This window comes from Pygoscelis adeliae, unplaced genomic scaffold, assembly GCF_000699105.1.
Source record: "Pygoscelis adeliae isolate BGI_AS28 unplaced genomic scaffold, ASM69910v1 Scaffold9, whole genome shotgun sequence".
NCBI lineage: Eukaryota > Metazoa > Chordata > Aves > Sphenisciformes > Spheniscidae > Pygoscelis > Pygoscelis adeliae.
The window spans coordinates 1687937-1708316 of record NW_008825557.1 but is presented as its reverse complement, the minus strand read 5'-3'; the positions used below and the strand labels follow the sequence as shown (position 1 = coordinate 1708316).

General features: G+C 38.3%; 1 protein-coding gene across 1 annotated transcript in view; it reads right to left on the bottom strand.

Annotated features, from left to right (window-relative positions):
• Positions 1 to 20380, bottom strand: part of CADPS2 (Ca++-dependent secretion activator 2) — a 307048-nt gene that overhangs the window by 223792 nt on the left and 62876 nt on the right. Inside the window, exon 3 of the mRNA XM_009332287.1 lies at positions 1189 to 1521. Within this exon, the coding sequence (XP_009330562.1) occupies positions 1189 to 1521 (333 nt within the window). The remainder of the gene's footprint in view (positions 1 to 1188; positions 1522 to 20380) is intronic.

Genomic DNA, 20380 nt, shown 5'->3' with positions numbered 1-20380 from the left:
GGAAAGCTGCCGGCTCCCGGCAGGTCCCTGAGCTCCCCTGTGGGTTCCCCGGCTCAGGAAACCCCCCCGTATGCCACGATCCGCTGCTCCGCTGTGGGACGCACCTGCACCAGAGCTGATCACCTCTGTGAGTGACACCTTACATATAAATACTACACTTTCTCATTATGAAAGTTGGATCTATGACCCTGAGAAGGATTAAACACCACAGGTGTTTCAATCATAGAACAGTTACAAGATTTCATGCCACGCTACTCCATAAATGAAGTAGGCAACAATGTCCAAGTTTCCTCATTTGCTCCCATATTAAGATGGCCCATAACAACATGTACAACTATACTTTCAGCATAATATATGAAAAACAGCTTAGCTGTAGTCTAGTGTACTGTTTTATAAACAGTGTAGAAAGCTGTGTGAGCTCAGTTTAAATGCCACATCCACACTGGTCGGTTGCGAGACTTTCAAAAATACCTTGCTTTTTTCAGGTTCTTCCTCCCTAAGTAATTGCTAATTTATAGTTGCATCACTATGAAGATTGGCCAGATAAAATATTTTTACATACCATTTACACTACTGATTAGCAATAGATTATACATATAAATCCAAATATGATTGCTGAATAGACTGTTTGTCTTGGCCTCAGTAATTTATAGCAAACATCACTTTTATCCAACAGAACTTCAAAGCAAAAATGTGCAAATTAGCTTCGTAGATGGTGTTTGAAATGAAGCACATTGAGTTCTAACATACCGAACTTCTAGACACTGGATGGCCAAGAGCATCCTGAATTCAACCACCTATCACCCATCTATTTATGGCAGCAAATTTCTTTTAAAGATGTATACACATACACACAGTTGTATGTACAAACATACATATGTAATTTATATGAACATATGAACCATAGAACATTCTGCAGAATCACCCAAATCACTGGAGCTGTGACACCATAAAAGATGTCAGGAGATCCCTGCAGCATAAGTACCATATACTCTGGCATACCCTTTTTCCAAGTGCCCTCCAGCGACCAAATGATGCAAAGATTCCTTCCTGAGGGGTCTCATCTCCTTGGACTGTGGAGATGTACTTAAAACTGAAGGCTTCTGCACACAGGGAGGAAGCACTTGACCTGTTGGCGGAGGGGGAGATATTTTGAACACAACAGAACCGAGCGACACCAATACTTACTTGGCAGGCATTATAAATCAACTGGTGTTCCAATTTTTTGATCCCTAGAATCTGCTGAAACATTTCATAAAGCTGTTCCTTGCTCAGAATCAGCTCCGATACAGCACTTAAGGCCATTCTATTCGGCTGTTTGCAAAAGTCCTCTTCTCCCCTGTATATGGCATCGTATTTGGCTAGCCAAGAACTCAGCACTGTCTCTTTGCTTAATCCATCGATTTCCGGCAAACTTCGGACCCTCTTTTCTATGTTTTTCTTAAAAACATCTCTAAAGTCATTTGCAGAACATCCTCCACTGTGGACCATTCTTGCGACCCGGTCACTCTTGAGAAATACCTTTTAAAATAAAAGACGAGAAAAAAAAGAAACAGAAAAAGTTAGGCATGGACACAAACACAAAACAATCCCTTATAAAGGGATTACAAGCTAATATTTTGCTTCTGTGTAAAACGGCTTTGTAAGGAAGAGTTAAACAGGCCAAGTTTGCTATACTTTTCATACAGAAACAAGTGACCATGTTGAAAAAGTAAGTTTCTGTATTGAACAAGTACTTAAACTAAGTCACTTTTAAAGTATTTACGCATAAATTTACAATAGCTCAGCTACAATTAAGTTTGAAGTAACAGCAGTTAATTTAAAACTTACCTGCAAGATTTAATTAGTCTTTCCTCCATTAAAACCACAGAAGTCTAAAGTTACTTGCAAGTAACTCATGGATAAGCTGCACTGTCTCAAAACTCGGGTGTATGAGGTAAAATATGATCTTTAAGCCAGCCAAGAATCTCATGGAAGATGAGACAGAAATCCAGGGAAAAAAAAATACTATAGAAATACTACAATCAATGTTAACAATAGAGAGAAGAAAGACTCAGAGATACAGAACTGGTTCTACTACTGTAGATACAATACTGGAGACACAATATGGGATTCTCTGTGTAAAAAACCTAAACAAAAACCAACACAAAAAACCCCTCCCAAGTACACATACTCTAAGATATGACAAGGCAAATTACAACAACAAACCAATTAAATCAGCATTCTGTAAGAGCTTTTCCATGTTCAAGGATGGTTGCATTCACCTCTTCTTCTAACACAGGCCTTGGCAAGGTTGATCCTTCCAGCCACTGTGTGTGGCCAGCTCATTTCTAGTAGCAAGTCTCATGAAATTGTTCCTCTACAAAATGCAACGAACAAAAAGATGACCGCTGCAGCATGATCAACCGTGTAAACAACTGACATCTGCCTTGGACAAGGGATAAACTGCATCATGCCGTTGAACAGATAACTCAGGGAGAACCACCTGGCTTCCCGCAGCAGAGGGAGATGGGTCAAGGTACTCCTCCCTGCAAGGCTTGGCTGCTGGCGGACTGCTTGGGTGCCACACCAACACCCCAAGCACAGTTGAAATGCAAAGAACAGATGTGATACCACGTAGTCTAAACAGATTTCCTATCCATCACCTTTCTGACTGTTTGCTCTCTTCAATCAGATGCTATGAAGTGGAAGATGAGTTAACTACGCATTTTCAGATAATCATTTTAGTCACCAAAAGCTATGAAAATGCAATGAATGGAGATGACAGCACAGTAGAGCTCTGACTCCATATGCTATCACGTTGGAAGACGGTGCACCTAACAACCAACCTACAATATTACTGTGCTTCATTTGGAAAATACAAAACAGAGCAGTAGGAGAGGAGCTAAAAAGCCAAGCAGAGAGGAATGCACAGGTGGAAACAGATCAAGAAAAACATATTCTAAAAGTTCCAGTGCTTGTCAATGCATGTTTCCCTGTAGCATATTTTAAAATGCAGTTACTTACAATATATATCTTTCCATTAGATATCCTAATTGATATTGTACAGAAGGCTGCAGATTAAGCCTAGAAGTACTTGCCCAAACAGATTATTAAAAAAAAACCCATCACCAATATCTGCTAATCATATTTTATGCTCTAGCTGTACCATGACAGATTTCCTTTTTTGGAAACATAAGTATCTAAGGTTAAATTCTTATTCATAAAGGGACCTGATATGGTTACTGTCAATTAATGCTGATATTAATTTCCTAAAAATGCTACACAAATATTGAACCTCATTTCAAAACAAATAATAAACAGAAATTCCATTCAGCAGTAAAACTTATCAACACAAACAGGTACAAGGATATTAAGCCTTTCCTTGTTTTAACAGTCTGCAATTACAATTGATTCATTCCTCCAACAGCTTCACTGGAAAGCAAATAGAAAAAAAAATATTTAAAAAAGATGACTTTAAACTAACTTCAGCTACTTTGTATCGTTCCTAAACAGCATTAAATCCTCCATCACATTAGTTTGCATAGCCAATGAGAGAAAGCAGATGCAGAAGAATGAATGAAATTAAGAATATTTCTAGGCTCTTCCACCCAAAAATCTCATGTTTATCCAAGATTACATGACCCTATGTATTGCTAATATAATTAGATCAGTGTAATTAAAAAAAAAAAAAAATCTGCAAAACACACACTGTATCATCAGAATATCATTCACTTTTCATTACCTCCTTTCAGTCATATTATTCAAAACCACTAATCCAGAATGCAGGGGCTGAAAAGCTGCTAGCACTTCCCTTAACTTATGAACCAGACTAATTAAAAATTTATTTCTGATTTTGAAGTTGATTTTCTAGGAGCCTGCAGGAAAAATCTGTTCCATTCTTCCAATACTTACCTGTGGAAGGGGAGTACTATTGTAACACTTGGTGCCCACAACATTGACAAAGTGACAGCATGTTCACGTTGGGCAAAACAATTTTTTATATAGGTATGTGCAAGTACAAAATACAATTTGCAAAACGTTCCCTTCTGAAGTGCTTTGGGTCACAAACTCTATTTTTATTAAATATTCAGAAATCATTCCAAGATAATTTTTTTGCAAAACATACGGTGGATACTAAAGGAAATTACTCAAAATATAAACCCAAGGTGTGAATAATTTACTACAAAAAGTACATGGTTGGTTCTGAAAAGGAATCCATTGGATCTAAGGCTCTTCTTGTACTACTCCTTTTTGAGCAGCAATTTACCAAAATTTCTCCTGAGTGGAAAAAAAGTAACGTCATCTTTAAAATGAACTACTTGTATTAGAGATAATTAAAAAATAATAATAACATTTGAACAGAAAGATTCCATTTTTAAGACTTTGTTTGCAACAGAAAACCATAAGAGAATGGAAATTCAGTTAGGAGTGTACCATATGCGCCTCAAATTTGACACAGTAAGTTGCATTAAAAAGCTATTAAATGTCTCATTATTCCTGTTCCTGAAAGACATATGGTACACTTCATGTTAAATTCAAAATCCTTCGCCTCAGTTATATTTCTTGAGATTTGCCTCCTCAGTTTCAAAGCTTTTCTAAGCTGTTTATGGCTGGTTTTTTTTTTTTTTTTTTAATTCTAAATAGAAGTTTATGGGAATTGCTACTACATGGAGAATGGTATGCCACCAGTTTCATGCCAATGGAATTATCATTTCCACCATTGTTCCAGAAAGCCCATCTGGCAGAGTATCTGTGGGTCCAGAGTCTAGGCTAGGACTGCAGATTGGGATACATACATGCTTTACAACACTGGTGGAATTTTCTTGGCAGCATTCATTTTTACAATGAAATATATAAGCTTTTATAGTAGTCTTAACATAGTTCACCACTTTTTCTTCAACGTGGATTATATGCGAAGCACAATCATCCCCATTAGGGAAAATATTTGTGTTGATATCTATCTTTAAAGTAAAATACTAATCAAGTACATTCACGAAACTGTTGGCTCTTCTTCCCTTTATTCCTCTATTTGGATTGTCTAATCATTAGACTTCGTTCTAATTACATAATAATTAAAAAACCTCCAGTGTTAAAATGTTATCTCAAGTTTCTCAATACTAGGGGGGAACTGGAGAGAAAAAAAATATTAGAGCTTTGAATGTAAAATATAAGGCACCAGAAAAAGTTATTGTGGGGACAAAGAAATCTATTTCTACAGGGAACTAGATTTGGCAGATCAGCCATGATCATTTGGAAATCCTTGTATTATTTAGGAATAATTTGTCAAGACTCAAAGTTTTTAATGAAGTATTTCCTGTTTCTACCAACATTTTCTGGACTTCCTCAAAGAAATCCTAGGGCACTGCTCTTTGTTAGTTGGCATTTGAACTTTTAGTATCATTGTTGGTTCCTTAAATCTAAGTCAACATCAACTCTTCATGTTACCCGCTGCTAACAAACTACCAAACACCTAAAAAACCTGCTCTATTAGCACATCCAATGCATTCAGGAAAAAATAGATAGTTAAAAGACAGGTTTTGATCAGCCCAATGTATCCATCTTGAGGAACTTTTCCAATTCACGTTATTTAGAGCCCTTCTAAATACTCTAGGACCAAGTCATACCTACAGTCTTTGATGGATAAAGTTCTCCTCATACCATAACCATTCAAAGATGATCAGGTAAGGAATTAAAAAAAAAAAAAATCCTCAATTTCTTCTTCCATTATAATTACAGTAACAATTATCATTTGCATCTATCTACTGAAGTATGGTTTAAATTAACTTTTTATCCAATTGTTATATATATGCAATTTCATCTGTTGCAAATGCTAGTAAAAAGCTTAATTCAAAATAGTCTTTAGCACTAGATAGTTACATTAAAAGTATATTTCTGTTTAGAAACGAAAAATCATCATTTAGCAGTGCCTACAACTTGAAAAAATATTGGAAACATTAAACAAAGAACTGCTTTTACATCCTTTAGCACATACCCCTTGAATAATATTTCTATTTATCAAACTTCATACCAAATTTAACTAATTATATGTGCAGGCAATGCAAAATGATAAACCTATTCTCTACTGTAGAGAAAGCTTAGAAAAAACCATAAGCAACATGCAAAAGAGTTTGCATAAACTCAACTGTAGATAACTTTTGTCTTTTCTTTGTAAACAGATTAAATATGAGGTCCGTTAGGCCACGCATTGCCAACTTTTATATGTGTTTTTTCATTTGGAAGACACATACTGATGGAGTTTACTATTAAGGTCACCTTTTTAGCCAGTTTGAAAGAAGAAACCCAACACAGTAGTTACAAATACCTATAATGTTTCTACCAGTTTGTATAAGTGGTGTAATTAATAAAAAATAAGATTTTGTAATTCTGCTACACATAGCAGTAAAGCACGACCTTTCAGCTACTTGCTTATATATCAGTTCTAGCAGAGCCTGACTCAGCTCTAGGCACAGCACCAACTGGCAACATGCTAAGCTTGCACTGACCGAATTATTTTACAAGCTCTTTTATTCTCTGGCAGAAAATTTTGCAGAAGGGTTTGATAAAGAGAAAATTTATGATCTAAGCCCCCCCCACTTTTTAAACAAAGGATTGCAAAAACAAGCAAACAAAAAAAATTGTGCTCTAAACAGTACGTTACCTCAAAAGGGAAAAATATATATACATTAGGATTTTTAACCAAAATCTCACTTTCATACTAACATTCTCTTCCAAAGTAAAAAACAGAAAGTAACCCCCCCATATTTTTAATTGCAAAAATGTTGTGTCTACAGTACAAATCTCTTGCAGAACACCACTCACATCTGTGGCATATCCAGTGCTATAAAATAAAAATCCTTGGTTTCGTGGGTAACAAGTTATAATGGAACACTTTTTTCAACATAAAATTGCCTTCTTATTAACCATGTGAAAACTGAAATTTTAGTTTCAGGGAATATAAGTGTGTGTGTGTATATATATATAAAATATGCATATGTGTCTATGTAATGCATGTATGTATACACACACAGAGAGGAAAAGCATTGCAGTCGTGTTCGTCCATTATCCATTCTGGAGACAAACTGAATTCAGCTATGACTTGTTGCTTCTTATGTTTTGAGTACAACTTTTGTGTGGCAACACAGGATTTTGTTTAAGCAAAACTTTGTTTGTTCTTTTAAAATTCAGAAGTGTACTGAGAAGGGCAGAAGGACCACAAGACTGATTTCTCCGTCTCTGAAAAGGAAACTCCTTACTCATCTGTCCCCTGTACACCTTCTAGTAGTGCAACTGCACCGATATTCTCCTCCCAGCAGTGCTGGGAGCTTCATTTGCCACAAGAGCAGCTAGAAATTTTTCTTCATTTTTGACAGTCACTGCTGTTCCTCTAGCTTTGAGGAGATCACATTTACACTCTAGACACGTCCTATGCCTTAACAGCCCGGGCTCAATGCATCTCTCATGGAAAAGATGGCTGCAGCTCAAAATGCACATTATGTCTCTGGGACAGTAAACTTCTAGACATACTAGACATCATCTGAATCAGCTTCCTTTCCACCTTTCTTTCAACACACAGTTCAAGCTGCCTAGTAGCTTTTTTCACTTCTGTTAAATTCCGGCATTAATGGATCCAAGCTCTTGGTACCTGCATGTTCCAGCACAGTCATAGGTGGAATAAAACACCACAGCCCTTATACACAGAGAGGGCCTCTAAATAATGGTTCACCCAGGAGCTGTGGTAGCTTTCTACTTCTATTGCTATGATTACTTGTATGCCATTCAGAATTAAGCATAAAATGTCCTTGTCTTCCAGACTACCAATCACAGCTGTAACAGTATGCTCTGCACTGATGTAGACTGTAGGAAATGCTTCATTACCTACACTTGGACATTTATAAGTGATTGCACCAATTGCTCCAATTGATGCTGCACACTTTATTTTGCTTGTGAAAGTACACTATCTCCTTCTAATTAGGACTATCTAGGACTCTGTTTCTGTTGGCCTCCTGAAACTTGCTAAGGAGCTGCAAGCAACTGCAGTGTGGTCATTTGGGTAGCACCACCAATCCAGACACAGTCTTTAATGGTGAAGTTCTTCCAAAGACTCCACCAAGGTGCTGACTCCCACACTGTCCTCTTCCCAGCCTGGAACAAAATGCTTAGGCAAGCAACTCCCAATCCATGGGCTTGTGATCAAAGCAGACAGGGCACCATCAAGACTGCAAAACATAACTACTGGGAGGATTTGGCCTCTCTTCTCCAAGCCCCAGTCACATCCTGTTCGTGAAGAAATACGCTTTAAGGGCATTTTTCCCAGTTGGAGCTGGAGCTTGTCACAGACGCTCAGTCTGCTGGGAGCTGTGTTGCTTCACCATATTACCGCCACCAGTGATGGCATTACTGCTTTTTAGCTGGTGGGATCCTCCTTGGGCAGGTGGGATACACTTCCCGCTCCTGTGTTTTGTGGTACTGCCATGTCAATCTCCTGTGCTCAGTGCAGAGAAGTAAGACTCAAAAGATTTTGGTGAAGGTGGGGATAGACCCACTGTCGCCAAGATAACAGCTGCCCCAATTTCATCTGCTTGTCATTTTTACTTACTATACAATACTTTAATCCTACGTTCATTGAATATCAATGTCCCCACATAAACCTTTAAAGTTTAGTTTAATCTCTCTCTCTCGGGGGGGAGCTGGGGGGGGAAGCAAATTTCACTGTAAGGCATGTAAGGAAAGTTCAGCCTCTGACAACATCACACATTCCACCTTTCAAGTGTTTTCAGAGCTTTCAAACCGTACTCCACACACATTAGAGTGTATTGCTATACGTGGGCCAAACACTGTCTCTCCTATGCCCGCTCACAAAGACTGATGAGCCAGCTAGTTAGTTATCTAGATCTCCAATGTATTTATTCATGCCAATGTACTGCAACTGATGTTTGGGGCATCCTTAAAACACACTAATGTTAAAACTGAACTTTTTCATATAACTAAGAAAAAAGGTTGTCAGATAAGGCTTACAGATATTTCTCTTCGGAGATTTTTTTCAGGAGAACCCTATCAACCAGACACAGATACACAACTACAGAGGGCAGCATTTTGTCCTTAAGGAATCATTCTTGTATTAAAGGTTTGGTTGGTTTTTTTTTTACTTAAAGCTTGCTTGAAACAAAGCTAGAACTATATTAAGATTAATGGCAACCATGTCATATTAGAAATTGTCAATTAAAATTAAAAAATATAAATGAATCGAAGTACTTTGATAAAGACTGAACAGGACAAAAAGGACTTTGACGGAAGTCCAAGGAACACTCAAGTTTGTGAATGCTTTTCAGGTTTCTGATGTGCTTTTCTGATGTGTTCTCCACTCAAGCTCCTGATGTGCTTTGTACAGTTACCAGAACTCTTGAATTTATGACACACAGAATAGATTTTTTAAAAATGGCCAGCAATTTTCAGGGCTAAATTGAGCTTTAAAATTTCTGCAAAAGACAATAATTCTCTTTCTAGGAACTAAAATGAAGTGAATTAAGTTTCTTACTTAAAAATTTGATGTGACATGCATCATCATGCTGTGCTAGAAGCATTACTTGATGCAAAACAAAGCACAGGACATTTACTGTGTGATATTAAATAGCACCTTTGCTGCTACTGCAGCAGCTCCTCAAAGTCTCTCATACAAATTAGAAATTGTCAATTAAAATTCAGTCAACAGCTCTCACCCACCTCTTAAAGTCCATCCTATTCCACGGGAATAAAAATATTCCCCACTTCAGTCATTAGCATGAGCAATATTCTCTGGGACCAGCTCACACAGCCCTCAGTAGTTCTATTGTATTCTGACACCACACAATGCATTGAACCACGAATTAGGGCTAGTTTGATGAAGGTGCAAAAAACTTCTGACAGTTTGGAGAACAGCTTCCACAACTACATATTTTAAGAACAAAGGCTTATGCCTAGTAGGAATTAATGTATATTATAACCAACACTGTTTGCTGCTATACCCTGGAGCTGCAGAAAAAAACATTGTTTCAGATGTGATGTTCTCACTGCAGTTATGAGAGTCTGGAAAGAAATAAAAAAACACTCCAAAAATTATGAAGTTGATGTTTAGATTAGGTTTAGTCTGATCAACTAATCAGACTACAAGAACAAGATCATTTGGGGTCAAAAATAAATAGCTTATGCAGTAGCTTTGTACATCTAATAGTACATATTAATTATTTTTATGCTTGTTGAATAAAATTACTACATTAGCCATTGAAACAGCATTTCTATTCTAAGAAGAGACTAATAGATACCAATGCATTTTAATAACTACTTTTAATAACTATTGGCTGCTGAACATGAGTGGAAATTGAGCTACTGACTGAGATTTGCTCAGTATTTTGAAATCAGAAGTATTTTTACGTTTATAGAAAAAAAATATTTATAAGACTGGCTTGAAGGTCTTCCTCCCTCGTTCCCTTTCACCCCTAGAAATATCCTCCAGGCACTACGTTGATTTTTTTTAATGAAATTATCAGAGTTAAAGGGCCATTTTTCTTCATCTGTATAAGTCTTCAGAACAGAGTCCTTACCTTCAGGTAAAGCAAAAGATACTCACATTTTAAGAGGTCACACTAATAAACTCCTATTTCTCTACTTAAGTATTTCTGTCATGATTTTATTAATCACAGGTTTCTTCTCCTAAAAGTACACTACCCTGTACAGTTTTCCCTAATTCAGGGGGAAAAAATGTGGAAATAAAAAAATCTTAAATTTTGGTTAACAGCAAGTCTTTTGTTTATTTTTAAAACCTCCTTAAAACATCACATGACATTAAGGTGAGAAAAGGAAATAAAATTTAAAGTAATAAATCATCATCGTCTGAAGAGGTATAATCTTCATTTAATATTTTTCCTCTTTTTTTTTTAATATTATGTCTACTACCCTTCTGGAGTATATTAAGCTATGATTTCTTCTTATCAAGAGTAACGATTCAGAAACCATCACAAGTTGAAAACTTTAGGTTTACTTTGTTTTCTTCAACTCTTTTGGGCAATATCATAGCTGCACATTAGACATTTCCCACAGCTTAGCAACTAGTTATCTGTAAAAAGAACACCAAAACCCAAACTCTTGCAAATTAAAATGTGTGCTACTTCTCTAGGCTTACATGCTTGTAAGCATACTACACAACACTGTGCACTGGGATTTGTTTCTTTGCCCCCTTTTTCAAAATAGCACAAGCAAACGCCCAAAGTCTTCCCAAATTTCTGTTCCTGATGGCTACACATTTCACAGACTCATGTACTGCAATGTTCGTGCCTTGGGCACAAGAACTAACAGAGCTATAGTGACAATCACCATAAAAAAACCCACAAAACTATTTCACCCAGAAGCAGTGTTTTCTCCTGGATTCATTTATTAAAGTTATCCAGACGTCCTTTTGGAACAAGCATATTTATCCTCCTTTCAAGGCTGACAACAGCAACAATAGTTTTTGCACCCTTGTGAGACATAGCAAGTTATATACTGTTTCCTATATGCCTATATAGTTATGGATTACTTCAGCAATAGCTCTGCTTGCTACAGCCACTGCTATCTTCTCTTTAGAAGTACAGTCTCCCCTCCACCAAGCCCCAGAGTTCACTGGCTATTTGAAGGGTGTTGAGGGACTTTGTGCACCATGGTAGTGGCCCTCAGGTGGTACCAGCACTCTGGAGGAGTTATTCTCCAAATATCACCTGGATGTACAACTCTAAAGTGGTCCAACTTCCCTCCCAAGTGACTTTGCTCACACAGGCAATGACTGTTCATGTGGTTCGAGATCTGTGTGGGCTGATCCACAGCCACGTATTCAACACTGGCAGTCAGAAAGAGGCAAATCCTCTTCCTCAAAGATGAGGCTTGAGTACTTTCATGCTAGACCCTGCTAGACATGAGATGTTTTCAACATCTATCTTTTTAATGTATTGACTGCTACAGACCATAAGCACAAGTGAAAGTATTTTATACTGAACAACACACAACCCCAAAGGGAAGGAGAAGAGTTTTATGCTTTGAAGCACGCATTTGTTTGCTTGCAAGTTAAATGCAGGGGTTGTCTTGTCACCAAGCCAGACAAGTTACCAACAACCTATTCTCATGCTATTTTCCCAGTTTATTCAAGACTCTGCAATTAAAGCAGACATGAAACTATTTCAGCATGGAGATACGAAGCAGAGGTTTTCCTTGACTGTGTAAGGAACTTCTTCCTCTACTGTGTAAGGCTGCAACATGCTCGCTGTCCTGGGTTATATCCATTGCCATCTACTTGGCAAAGAAGTCATTTGCAAAGCCTCTTTTTGCCACAGTGCATTTTCTTGGTTAGTCAAGTGAAATTCAGCAAGCATTAGGAGCTCACCAACACATTGCTTCCAGAGTTTCTTCCCTCTTTCAAAAGAGCTGAAAACTTGCTCCCCAGGATGCTGTTCTTGCCTGATCAGAACTCCTCCCCAGTAGAAAGCCCCAGGTGGTGAGAATTTCAAAGGGTCTATTTTAGCTGCCATAAACCAGAAAAAGGCTGTTAACCTGAACGTGTAACACCTTGGAGATATCACTGAAGAAAGGCTTACTCTCACTGCACTATTGGTCCCATTCATTTTCCAGCAAACAAATTCCAGAAGGAAGGTGTCTGACCCTGACTGAGAGAAGGTGGTGAAGGACAAAAAAAGCAGCTAGAAATAATAAAGCAGAAAGAAGAGAGAAGAAACTGAAGATTGAAAGAAACAGACTTCAAAAAGCAAACATAGATACACACAAAAATAACGAGTAGCAGACACAGACATGCCAAAAGGCTTAGAAAAAACCATTTCTTTAGCATGCTTATTTATTTCACAATCACAGATGATGATTAGTTTATGCATAACTACCCTCCTTTGGTACCTGCAAACTTGAGAAAAACACACAGCTGTTCAAAATCAATAGCCCACATTTCCATCTGCCTTGCTAAGGAACTCCTCAATTTGCTGACTTCTTGGTGTTTATTTAGTGCTGTACAAAATACAACAAAAACCAGCACTTTATCCCTTAGGATAGTGTTTATCTCTTAGGATACAACCTTTCTAAATATAAGATCCAATTTCTTCCATTAACTTTGAGAAAAAGTGAAGTAAATTGCCAAGTACAATAAGGAAGGGAAAACAGTCCTTCACTTCACTGAATTTTCCTCTAGAGTCACTTGTGGTTCTAATTTTTATTCCACTTGACTGTAAGTTATGTAAGTTGCAGTTTTCACCCTTGGTATTGCATTGGGCTCGTTGTCAGAGATGAAAAGAATTGGCTATTTCATTTCCCTATTATCATTAATGTTCTCCTGCATTAACCATTTTCACCTAAGTATGGATTAATAGCTTTTAGTTTGAACGAACATACTACTGTATCTCTATTTTTAAACATAATACCAGGCAGCCTATAGTCAGAGTAGCTCTGCTGAGATCCTTTCGGTCCCTATTCCCCACCACCACCCTAAATACTTCCATTTAAAATGAGGAGGACACAGTTTCAGAATTTTTTTTTACTCATCAAGATCACTTTTTCGTTTCCAATTTATATATTCTGCCAGTGCAGATGAATGCTCAAAAAGCACATAGGCAAATAGAAATTGGGCTGAAGCCACCTGAAACGTCATCATGTAACATGATCTTTTTTCTGTCTCTCTTTTAGCGACTGAAAAAGTGTCAGCAAACTGACAATTTAAGCAATTAACCTGCCACTTTCTTTCCCTGTAGTATTTAGTTTTGGTGGTTTATTTTTTGGTGGGGTGGAAGGGGCACCGTTGGGTGGGGCGAAAGGTTAAAGCACTGAGTTCCCTCTGTAGTCTAAGGAAACTGGAAAAGAATTGACAAACCATGAATACTGCAAAACCTGGATAGTCACTGGAAAACAAAGACAAGAGTAGACCCTTCCAAGGCTTACTGATGACTCATCTTTTAATATAGTATCTTCTCCTACTATGATCACCAGGATTTAAGGAAGCAATACATAACATGGGAAAACTCAGCCCCTTTCCATCTAAGGAAAAAGCTTCTTTTGCATCTCATGAAGGGTGACATTGTTTTAACAGTATTTCCGAGAATTAGAGATTTTGAAAACCTGTAGCGTGCAGAAGTGGCAGAGAGAAAGATCTCTAAGAAAGAACCATTAGCTGCATATTTCCCATCCCAAAACCAAAAAGAAGGGCTGTCTGCACCTGTCGTCTCCTGTATGACCCAATAGCTGCTAGGATAATCCACTACGATTGTTTAAAAAATAATCCCATCATTACTAAAATGATGGCAGTAAGAACAAATAAGCTGAACAGGAGAAAAGAAGGTAAAAACTGCTGTAGACATTGTAAGGGATGAGGCCTAAGTGACTGTGCTGTGAGCACAGGCAATGCCACAAGAGAAAGCTCCAGAAGCCAGCCACGGGGAGGGGCCCAGTGTCACTCTCCTTGACTGACTGATGTCTCAAGCACTCCTGAAACCGGGGTGAGAGAAGATTCTAGAAGCCTTGGACTGGGGACAATAAATAGGGGCACACATGAGCCTCCTCGGGGTGCTTTCCACACCGACACCCCCCGTTGGTAGGTCCGACGCTGGATCCAGGATTGGTGATCTCGCTATCTCTCTCTCTTGCTTTCTCTCTCTTGCTCTCTCTCCTCCCCCTCCCCTTGATGCTGCTAAGTAACACAAGGCCTACCTCAACTTCTCATGAAGCCGCTTAGCTTATGTGACATATTAATACACAGAGGGTTGATGCTTATAGAGTGTTCGTTCCATTAAAGTTGATGTTCATGTATAGACCTTGAGTGTTATCTCACCTTAATCCACACTGAGGGGATTTGCAGACCTTAGTCACTCTCCCCTTCTCGTAGGTGGGATGTGACAGACGTCATGAAGAGCTGTGTGACTGGAGACAAGTAAATAAAGAAGAGATGAAAACCAGAAGATTAAAGGAGTAAAACCCCATCTAGTTCATAACTTAGCAATGTCTAAACTCTCAGCAAAGAGAAAAATGAAACGTGTTAGTATTGTATCTCCATCTGTATTTACGCACTAAGAGAAAGGAACCATTCAGAGGAGAATAAGGACAAACAGTCCTACAACCCATGTTTAGCTATGCAACTCACCCATTTTAGACCCCTTTCCATGTGCTGGGAAAGGGCATACTCATCCAGAGGACAACTCAAAGCACTTAATGCAGGCTCTGCTCTGAAGCACTCCCTGGAAGAACCTCTCTCTCCGCCATGAGGACAGAGAAGCTCACAAAGATTAATTGTCCAGACTGTTTTACAAAGCATCTCAAGGCAAGTGGTGCAAATGCTTCCTGAAAGTTTCTAAACTGGCCAAACAGAAGACTTCAAATGATTTTGGGAGAAAAAGGATGGAACAACACTGTCAAGTTTAAGTGCAAGCCGATGTGACAGATAATACTTGCTTCGTGGTGACAACATATTTGGTGTTACAGAAATTGCCTCCTTGCCCCCCAAAAAAGACAATCTTCAAAGTGTTTCTGTTTTAAGAGGAAGACATGAATAACAGAAGTTGAGTGAAAATGCAGGCAGGGACAATGCATCATGAAAACGGGAGTGCTTGGGGAATTATTTGCTTTGTTTTTACACTTAAAATGCATTATTATTTGTCAGGACACTTCTTTTACAGCAATACCATCTCATCACTCATAATAATGCATTTCTATTCTGGAAAGTGGTACAAGGGTTATACAGAGCTGTTAGACACCAAGCCACTGGCATGTAGGATTTAGTTGTTAACTGTAGTCTTAAAATATTTTTATTCCAACACAACTTTCTTAAAAAGTCAGCCTTTATCATAAATACATTCCCTTCTCTCCCCCATTATAAAGTGTAATCTTTGTGTGTCAAAAACCAACAATACATTTTCCTTTATTAATTTTTCACAAGGGTGATCAATTCGTGGTGTTGGTAGGAAAGTTATAATACACATAAAAGCTTCAAAATGCATTCTGAATCTTAAATCCTTCTTTAGATTCAATAATCACCCAGCTGGCTACACTTCAGACAGCAATGCTTCAATGGGAAGATTAATGAACATTTGGTCTGCAGTTTAATCCCTCTAGATTTTAGCATGTGAAGTGCAAACTTTTATAAATTAGACTATTTTTATGCATTCCAATTATATGTCAAGGTCCAAATAGCTTTAATAGTAACTTTGAGGCTTCTTAGTCATAGTTTGCTCTCTCTTTAGAGTACTTAAGTTTTTGAAAATATTAATTCACTCCACTACAGTATTCTCTAGACCATTTTAAAGATTACTTTTCAATATATCATCCCAAGTCAGAAACACCTTCAATTTCTTATTTATTTTATACAATCATCAGTTATTCTGCCTTGCTAGCAGTATATTCTATGGCAAGGATTTAACTGAGCAAACAATTTAAGACGCAAAAGTGAACAGTAACTTCCCTAAAGCCACACTGGCCAGTTACTGCCCCTACCTTTTACAGCAGCAATTGCTACCCACCAAGCTCCCGCCACCCCTGACCTCCGTGGTGCCCATGCTGTTCAGATATTGCATAAAGTCCAAAAGGATGCTACAGTTGAGGTAAGAAAATCTGCACCCAGGTTGGGGCAACAGGGAAGACGTTGTCCGCGCGGCTTTGTCCTCCTCCCTCAGCATTTCCACACCAATGCCTTCCCTTTTCTGTGCTTCTGAAGGGAGATGCTGATAATAGCAGAACAACCTATGAAACTTTATTTGCAGTTAATGGGGTAGTCTGAAATGATTACAGTCAGAGGAACCTCTTTCTTGGAGATAACTTTGGTTGTTTACCAAGGAATAAAGCCTAGCTACCAATCCAGTGGATTTCAAGATTTCAAGACAGTTTTGTTGGACAATTACACGTAGAAGCAGGGGAAAAAAAAAAAAATCTTCATAGAGCTCTTATAATTGAGCCTCCCCTTCTAGCCCCACTCAAAACCCCAAAGCCCACAGCCTTTTTGCTTCACAGTTCCCAGCAATGAGTAGAGAACTGAGGGTGGAAAAAGAAAGGAAAACCACCACCACCATGATGTTGAAAAGTTTTCCTTCTCCAGTTTGTTCCTAGTCTGGTTTCAAATTTGCAGCAACAAGACTTCATCTCTTTCTCTTTTCTCTAATTATGGGTGCCAGTTTCAATAAACTAGAAACATACAGGAAGGTATACTTATTTTTTAGCTTTTTCTTTTAAATGCCAGTAGTAAGTAATTCCAGATATTCCAAAATATTTTCAATCTAAGCCAGTCAAGAGCTTTAGCAAGAAATGCAAATGGTATACAAGTGAAATGTAATAAGGAAACAAACATTACCCTCCTGCTGTAAAAACAGTGCTACTTACGCCAAGATAAGGCTGAAGTTATTTGGTTATTGTGACTAGCATATTAGTCAACATCGTAATGCATTTTTAATGCACAGAGAGAACAGCATGCATCTCCTGTCACCTCTAAGGCTAAATCCTAAACACTGCAAAACCAAAGTCTGATGGCAAATTCTTCTTATTTTAGTTTTCAGTTTGTTATTCCATTCAATTTCTAGTCATAATTCCACTAATGCATAAGTTTTTTCATCTTCTTCTAGACTATTCTGAAAACATATTTCCTGCTTACTTATCTAAGAAGCAGACTTGCACTGATCTAAGTACTTTTTATAAAAAAGGTAACTCAATTCTGCATGAGGCTATTTGGAAACATTTGCACTATTCATTTGCCAACTTCTGAAACACAGTACTCATACCAAGAGCCTTCTGCCATCTTCAAACACAGATTTTCTAATTTGATGCTCTGAAAAGCCCAGAATAATCCCTCAAGGTTTTTTATTTTAATCGTAAATTTTATGACAGCCAGAAACAACCTCCTTATCATGGCCACTTCTACAAATGCTTGTACCTTCCAAGACACTTATATTACAAACAGATTAATTTACTGTGGAATTTGCATACATATCTTAATCACTATTTAAGTAATGAAAAAAATCAGTTAGTAAAAAAGCAATAAGCCATATATTCAGAATTTATATTGTTGGTGTTGCAGAATTAATGCTTCCACTCAGTGAAACAGTTCAGATTATCTCACCCTTACACTAAGAATTGAGCCCATAAATCATGAAACAGGCAAAAGGCTGGTGAATTTGAACAGGCAAGGGATAAAGATTAAAAGAAGGAACAAAACTATAAGAGGAGGCAGCCTATTAGAAGGTAAGTCTAACACTTGCTGCAGCCACAAAGTACATAGCTGCCCAACGAGAAAAAAGTGAACTCTCTATTGCCAAGTCAAGGAGGAAATTTTTTTACAAGTTTGTTAGATGTAAACTACAAAGCCCAGCACATTGGAATACAGCTGCGTAGCAGCGCTGCCACATCCCAGAGCACGTGCTAGTGGAGCAGCCATAACTAGGAAGACGCATGCATCTACAACAATGCACACAAGCTACAGCAAGTACAACAAAGCTGCCTCGGCATTACCGGGAGCTGCCCTTGTTCTCCTTGCTCAGCACATCCAATTGGTTTTGGCAGGTACTTCTTCACACGCTGACAGAGCCAAGTTCAACATCTTTAACTTCCAAGATAATATATATTTTGGCAGGTTGCATTTGGAATCGGTCTGCGTTAAATTATACCAAAAACCTTGGAGCTTTCAGGCACAGAGCAATGTGCAGCATCACTCTTGTAATCAGGAAGCAATTAATGCTGCAATGTCATCAGGTAAGAGACTGGCAGTGAAATGATCATAGAGGCAGCTCATAAACACATTGTCAAAAGGGATGAAAACGTCACTGTCACTCTCAGCCTTTGATCTTTTGAGATGCAAAGAATAACTGACACCAAAATAAAACAACATCCAGCTGAGCAGCCACTGCTAGTTTTGAACAAACCCTAAATTAAAACTTCAGCAAAGGCAGTTGTGTCTTAATGTCAGCAACAGAAACAGATTTATATTGAAATTTGACCAGATCTTGGCTTTAATTTGAATAAAGATTCATGACAGCTTTCCAGCAATTCTTCCCTGTACTTAATTAAAAGCAAGATGCTACTTTTATAACAGCTGCCATTTGAGATAAGACTCTATACCAACTTTGTCCCACCTTCAGTTTAAATCAAAGCTGCTAAATTCTAAAGCTATGTTTTATAAAAAAATTGAAATAGTAATCTAGGAGAAGGAAACTTTGAATACCGAGAACACGGATCCACTGGGTAATCCAGATAAAACAGTCCTTGAACTCAAAACTTAATCTCCTGTCCAGCAGCCCTTCAAGGTAGACCCCTTTTCCCACAGTTTTGTTTTATAGTCTAGAAACTTTCAATGGCTTCCTGGTCCCTAGGAAAGTAATCTTCCTCTTTATGGCCTGTTAGGCTGGGTCTGCTCCCTGTTGGAAGATCCCTGAGATGTCTCCATCCAGGAAGATGGAACCTCCCCTCATCAGAAGTCTCCCCTGACCCGGTGTGCAGCAGCCACTGAAATGCAGCCGGGTCCCTTTCTCTTGCCTGCCCAGATACACTCAGAAGTAACCACTAAACTGAACAAAGACACCAGATGCATCCTCCACAACACTCTTTTCTTCATCAAAAACACTGTTTATGAACAGTGTCCATTTATGAATGTTATACGCATCGAGTTGTCTGGTAAGCAAGTCATAATGTGAGAAAAAAGGTCGTTTTGTTATACGTTGTCAAATATTGCATGGTTCCAGTCCACAAGTAGCTTAGCTAACCCTAATTTGCTAGAACTTTCTAGATATGATGCTCATACTCATTATGCTTCATCTAGTGTTTTTTTGTCTAGTTGTCTGGTAAGCAAGTCATAATGTGAGAAAAAAGGTCGTTTTGTTATACGTTGTCAAATATTGCATGGTTCCAGTCCACAAGTAGCTTAGCTAACCCTAATTTGCTAGAACTTTCTAGATATGATGCTCATACTCATTATGCTTCATCTAGTGTTTTTTTGTCTTTAATTTTAGAATCATAGAATCATAGAATCATTAAGGTTGGAAGAGACCTCCAAGGTCATCGAGTCCAACCGTCAACCCAACACCACCATGCCCACTAAACCATGTCCCTAAGCGCCTCATCTACATGTCTTTTAAATACTTCCAGGGATGGGGACTCAACCACTTCCCTGGGCAGCCTGTTCCAATGTTTAACCACTCTTTCAGTAAAGAAATTTTTCCTCATGTCCAATCTAAACCTCCCCTGGCGCAACTTGAGGCCATTTCCTCTCGTCCTTTCGCCAGTTACTTGGGAGAAGAGACCGACACCCACCTCGCTACAACCTCCTTTCAGGTAGTTGTAGAGAGCGATGAGGTCTCCCCTCAGCCTCCTTTTCTCCAGGCTAAACAACCCCAGCTCCCTCAGCCGCTCCTCATAAGACTTGTTCTCCAGACCC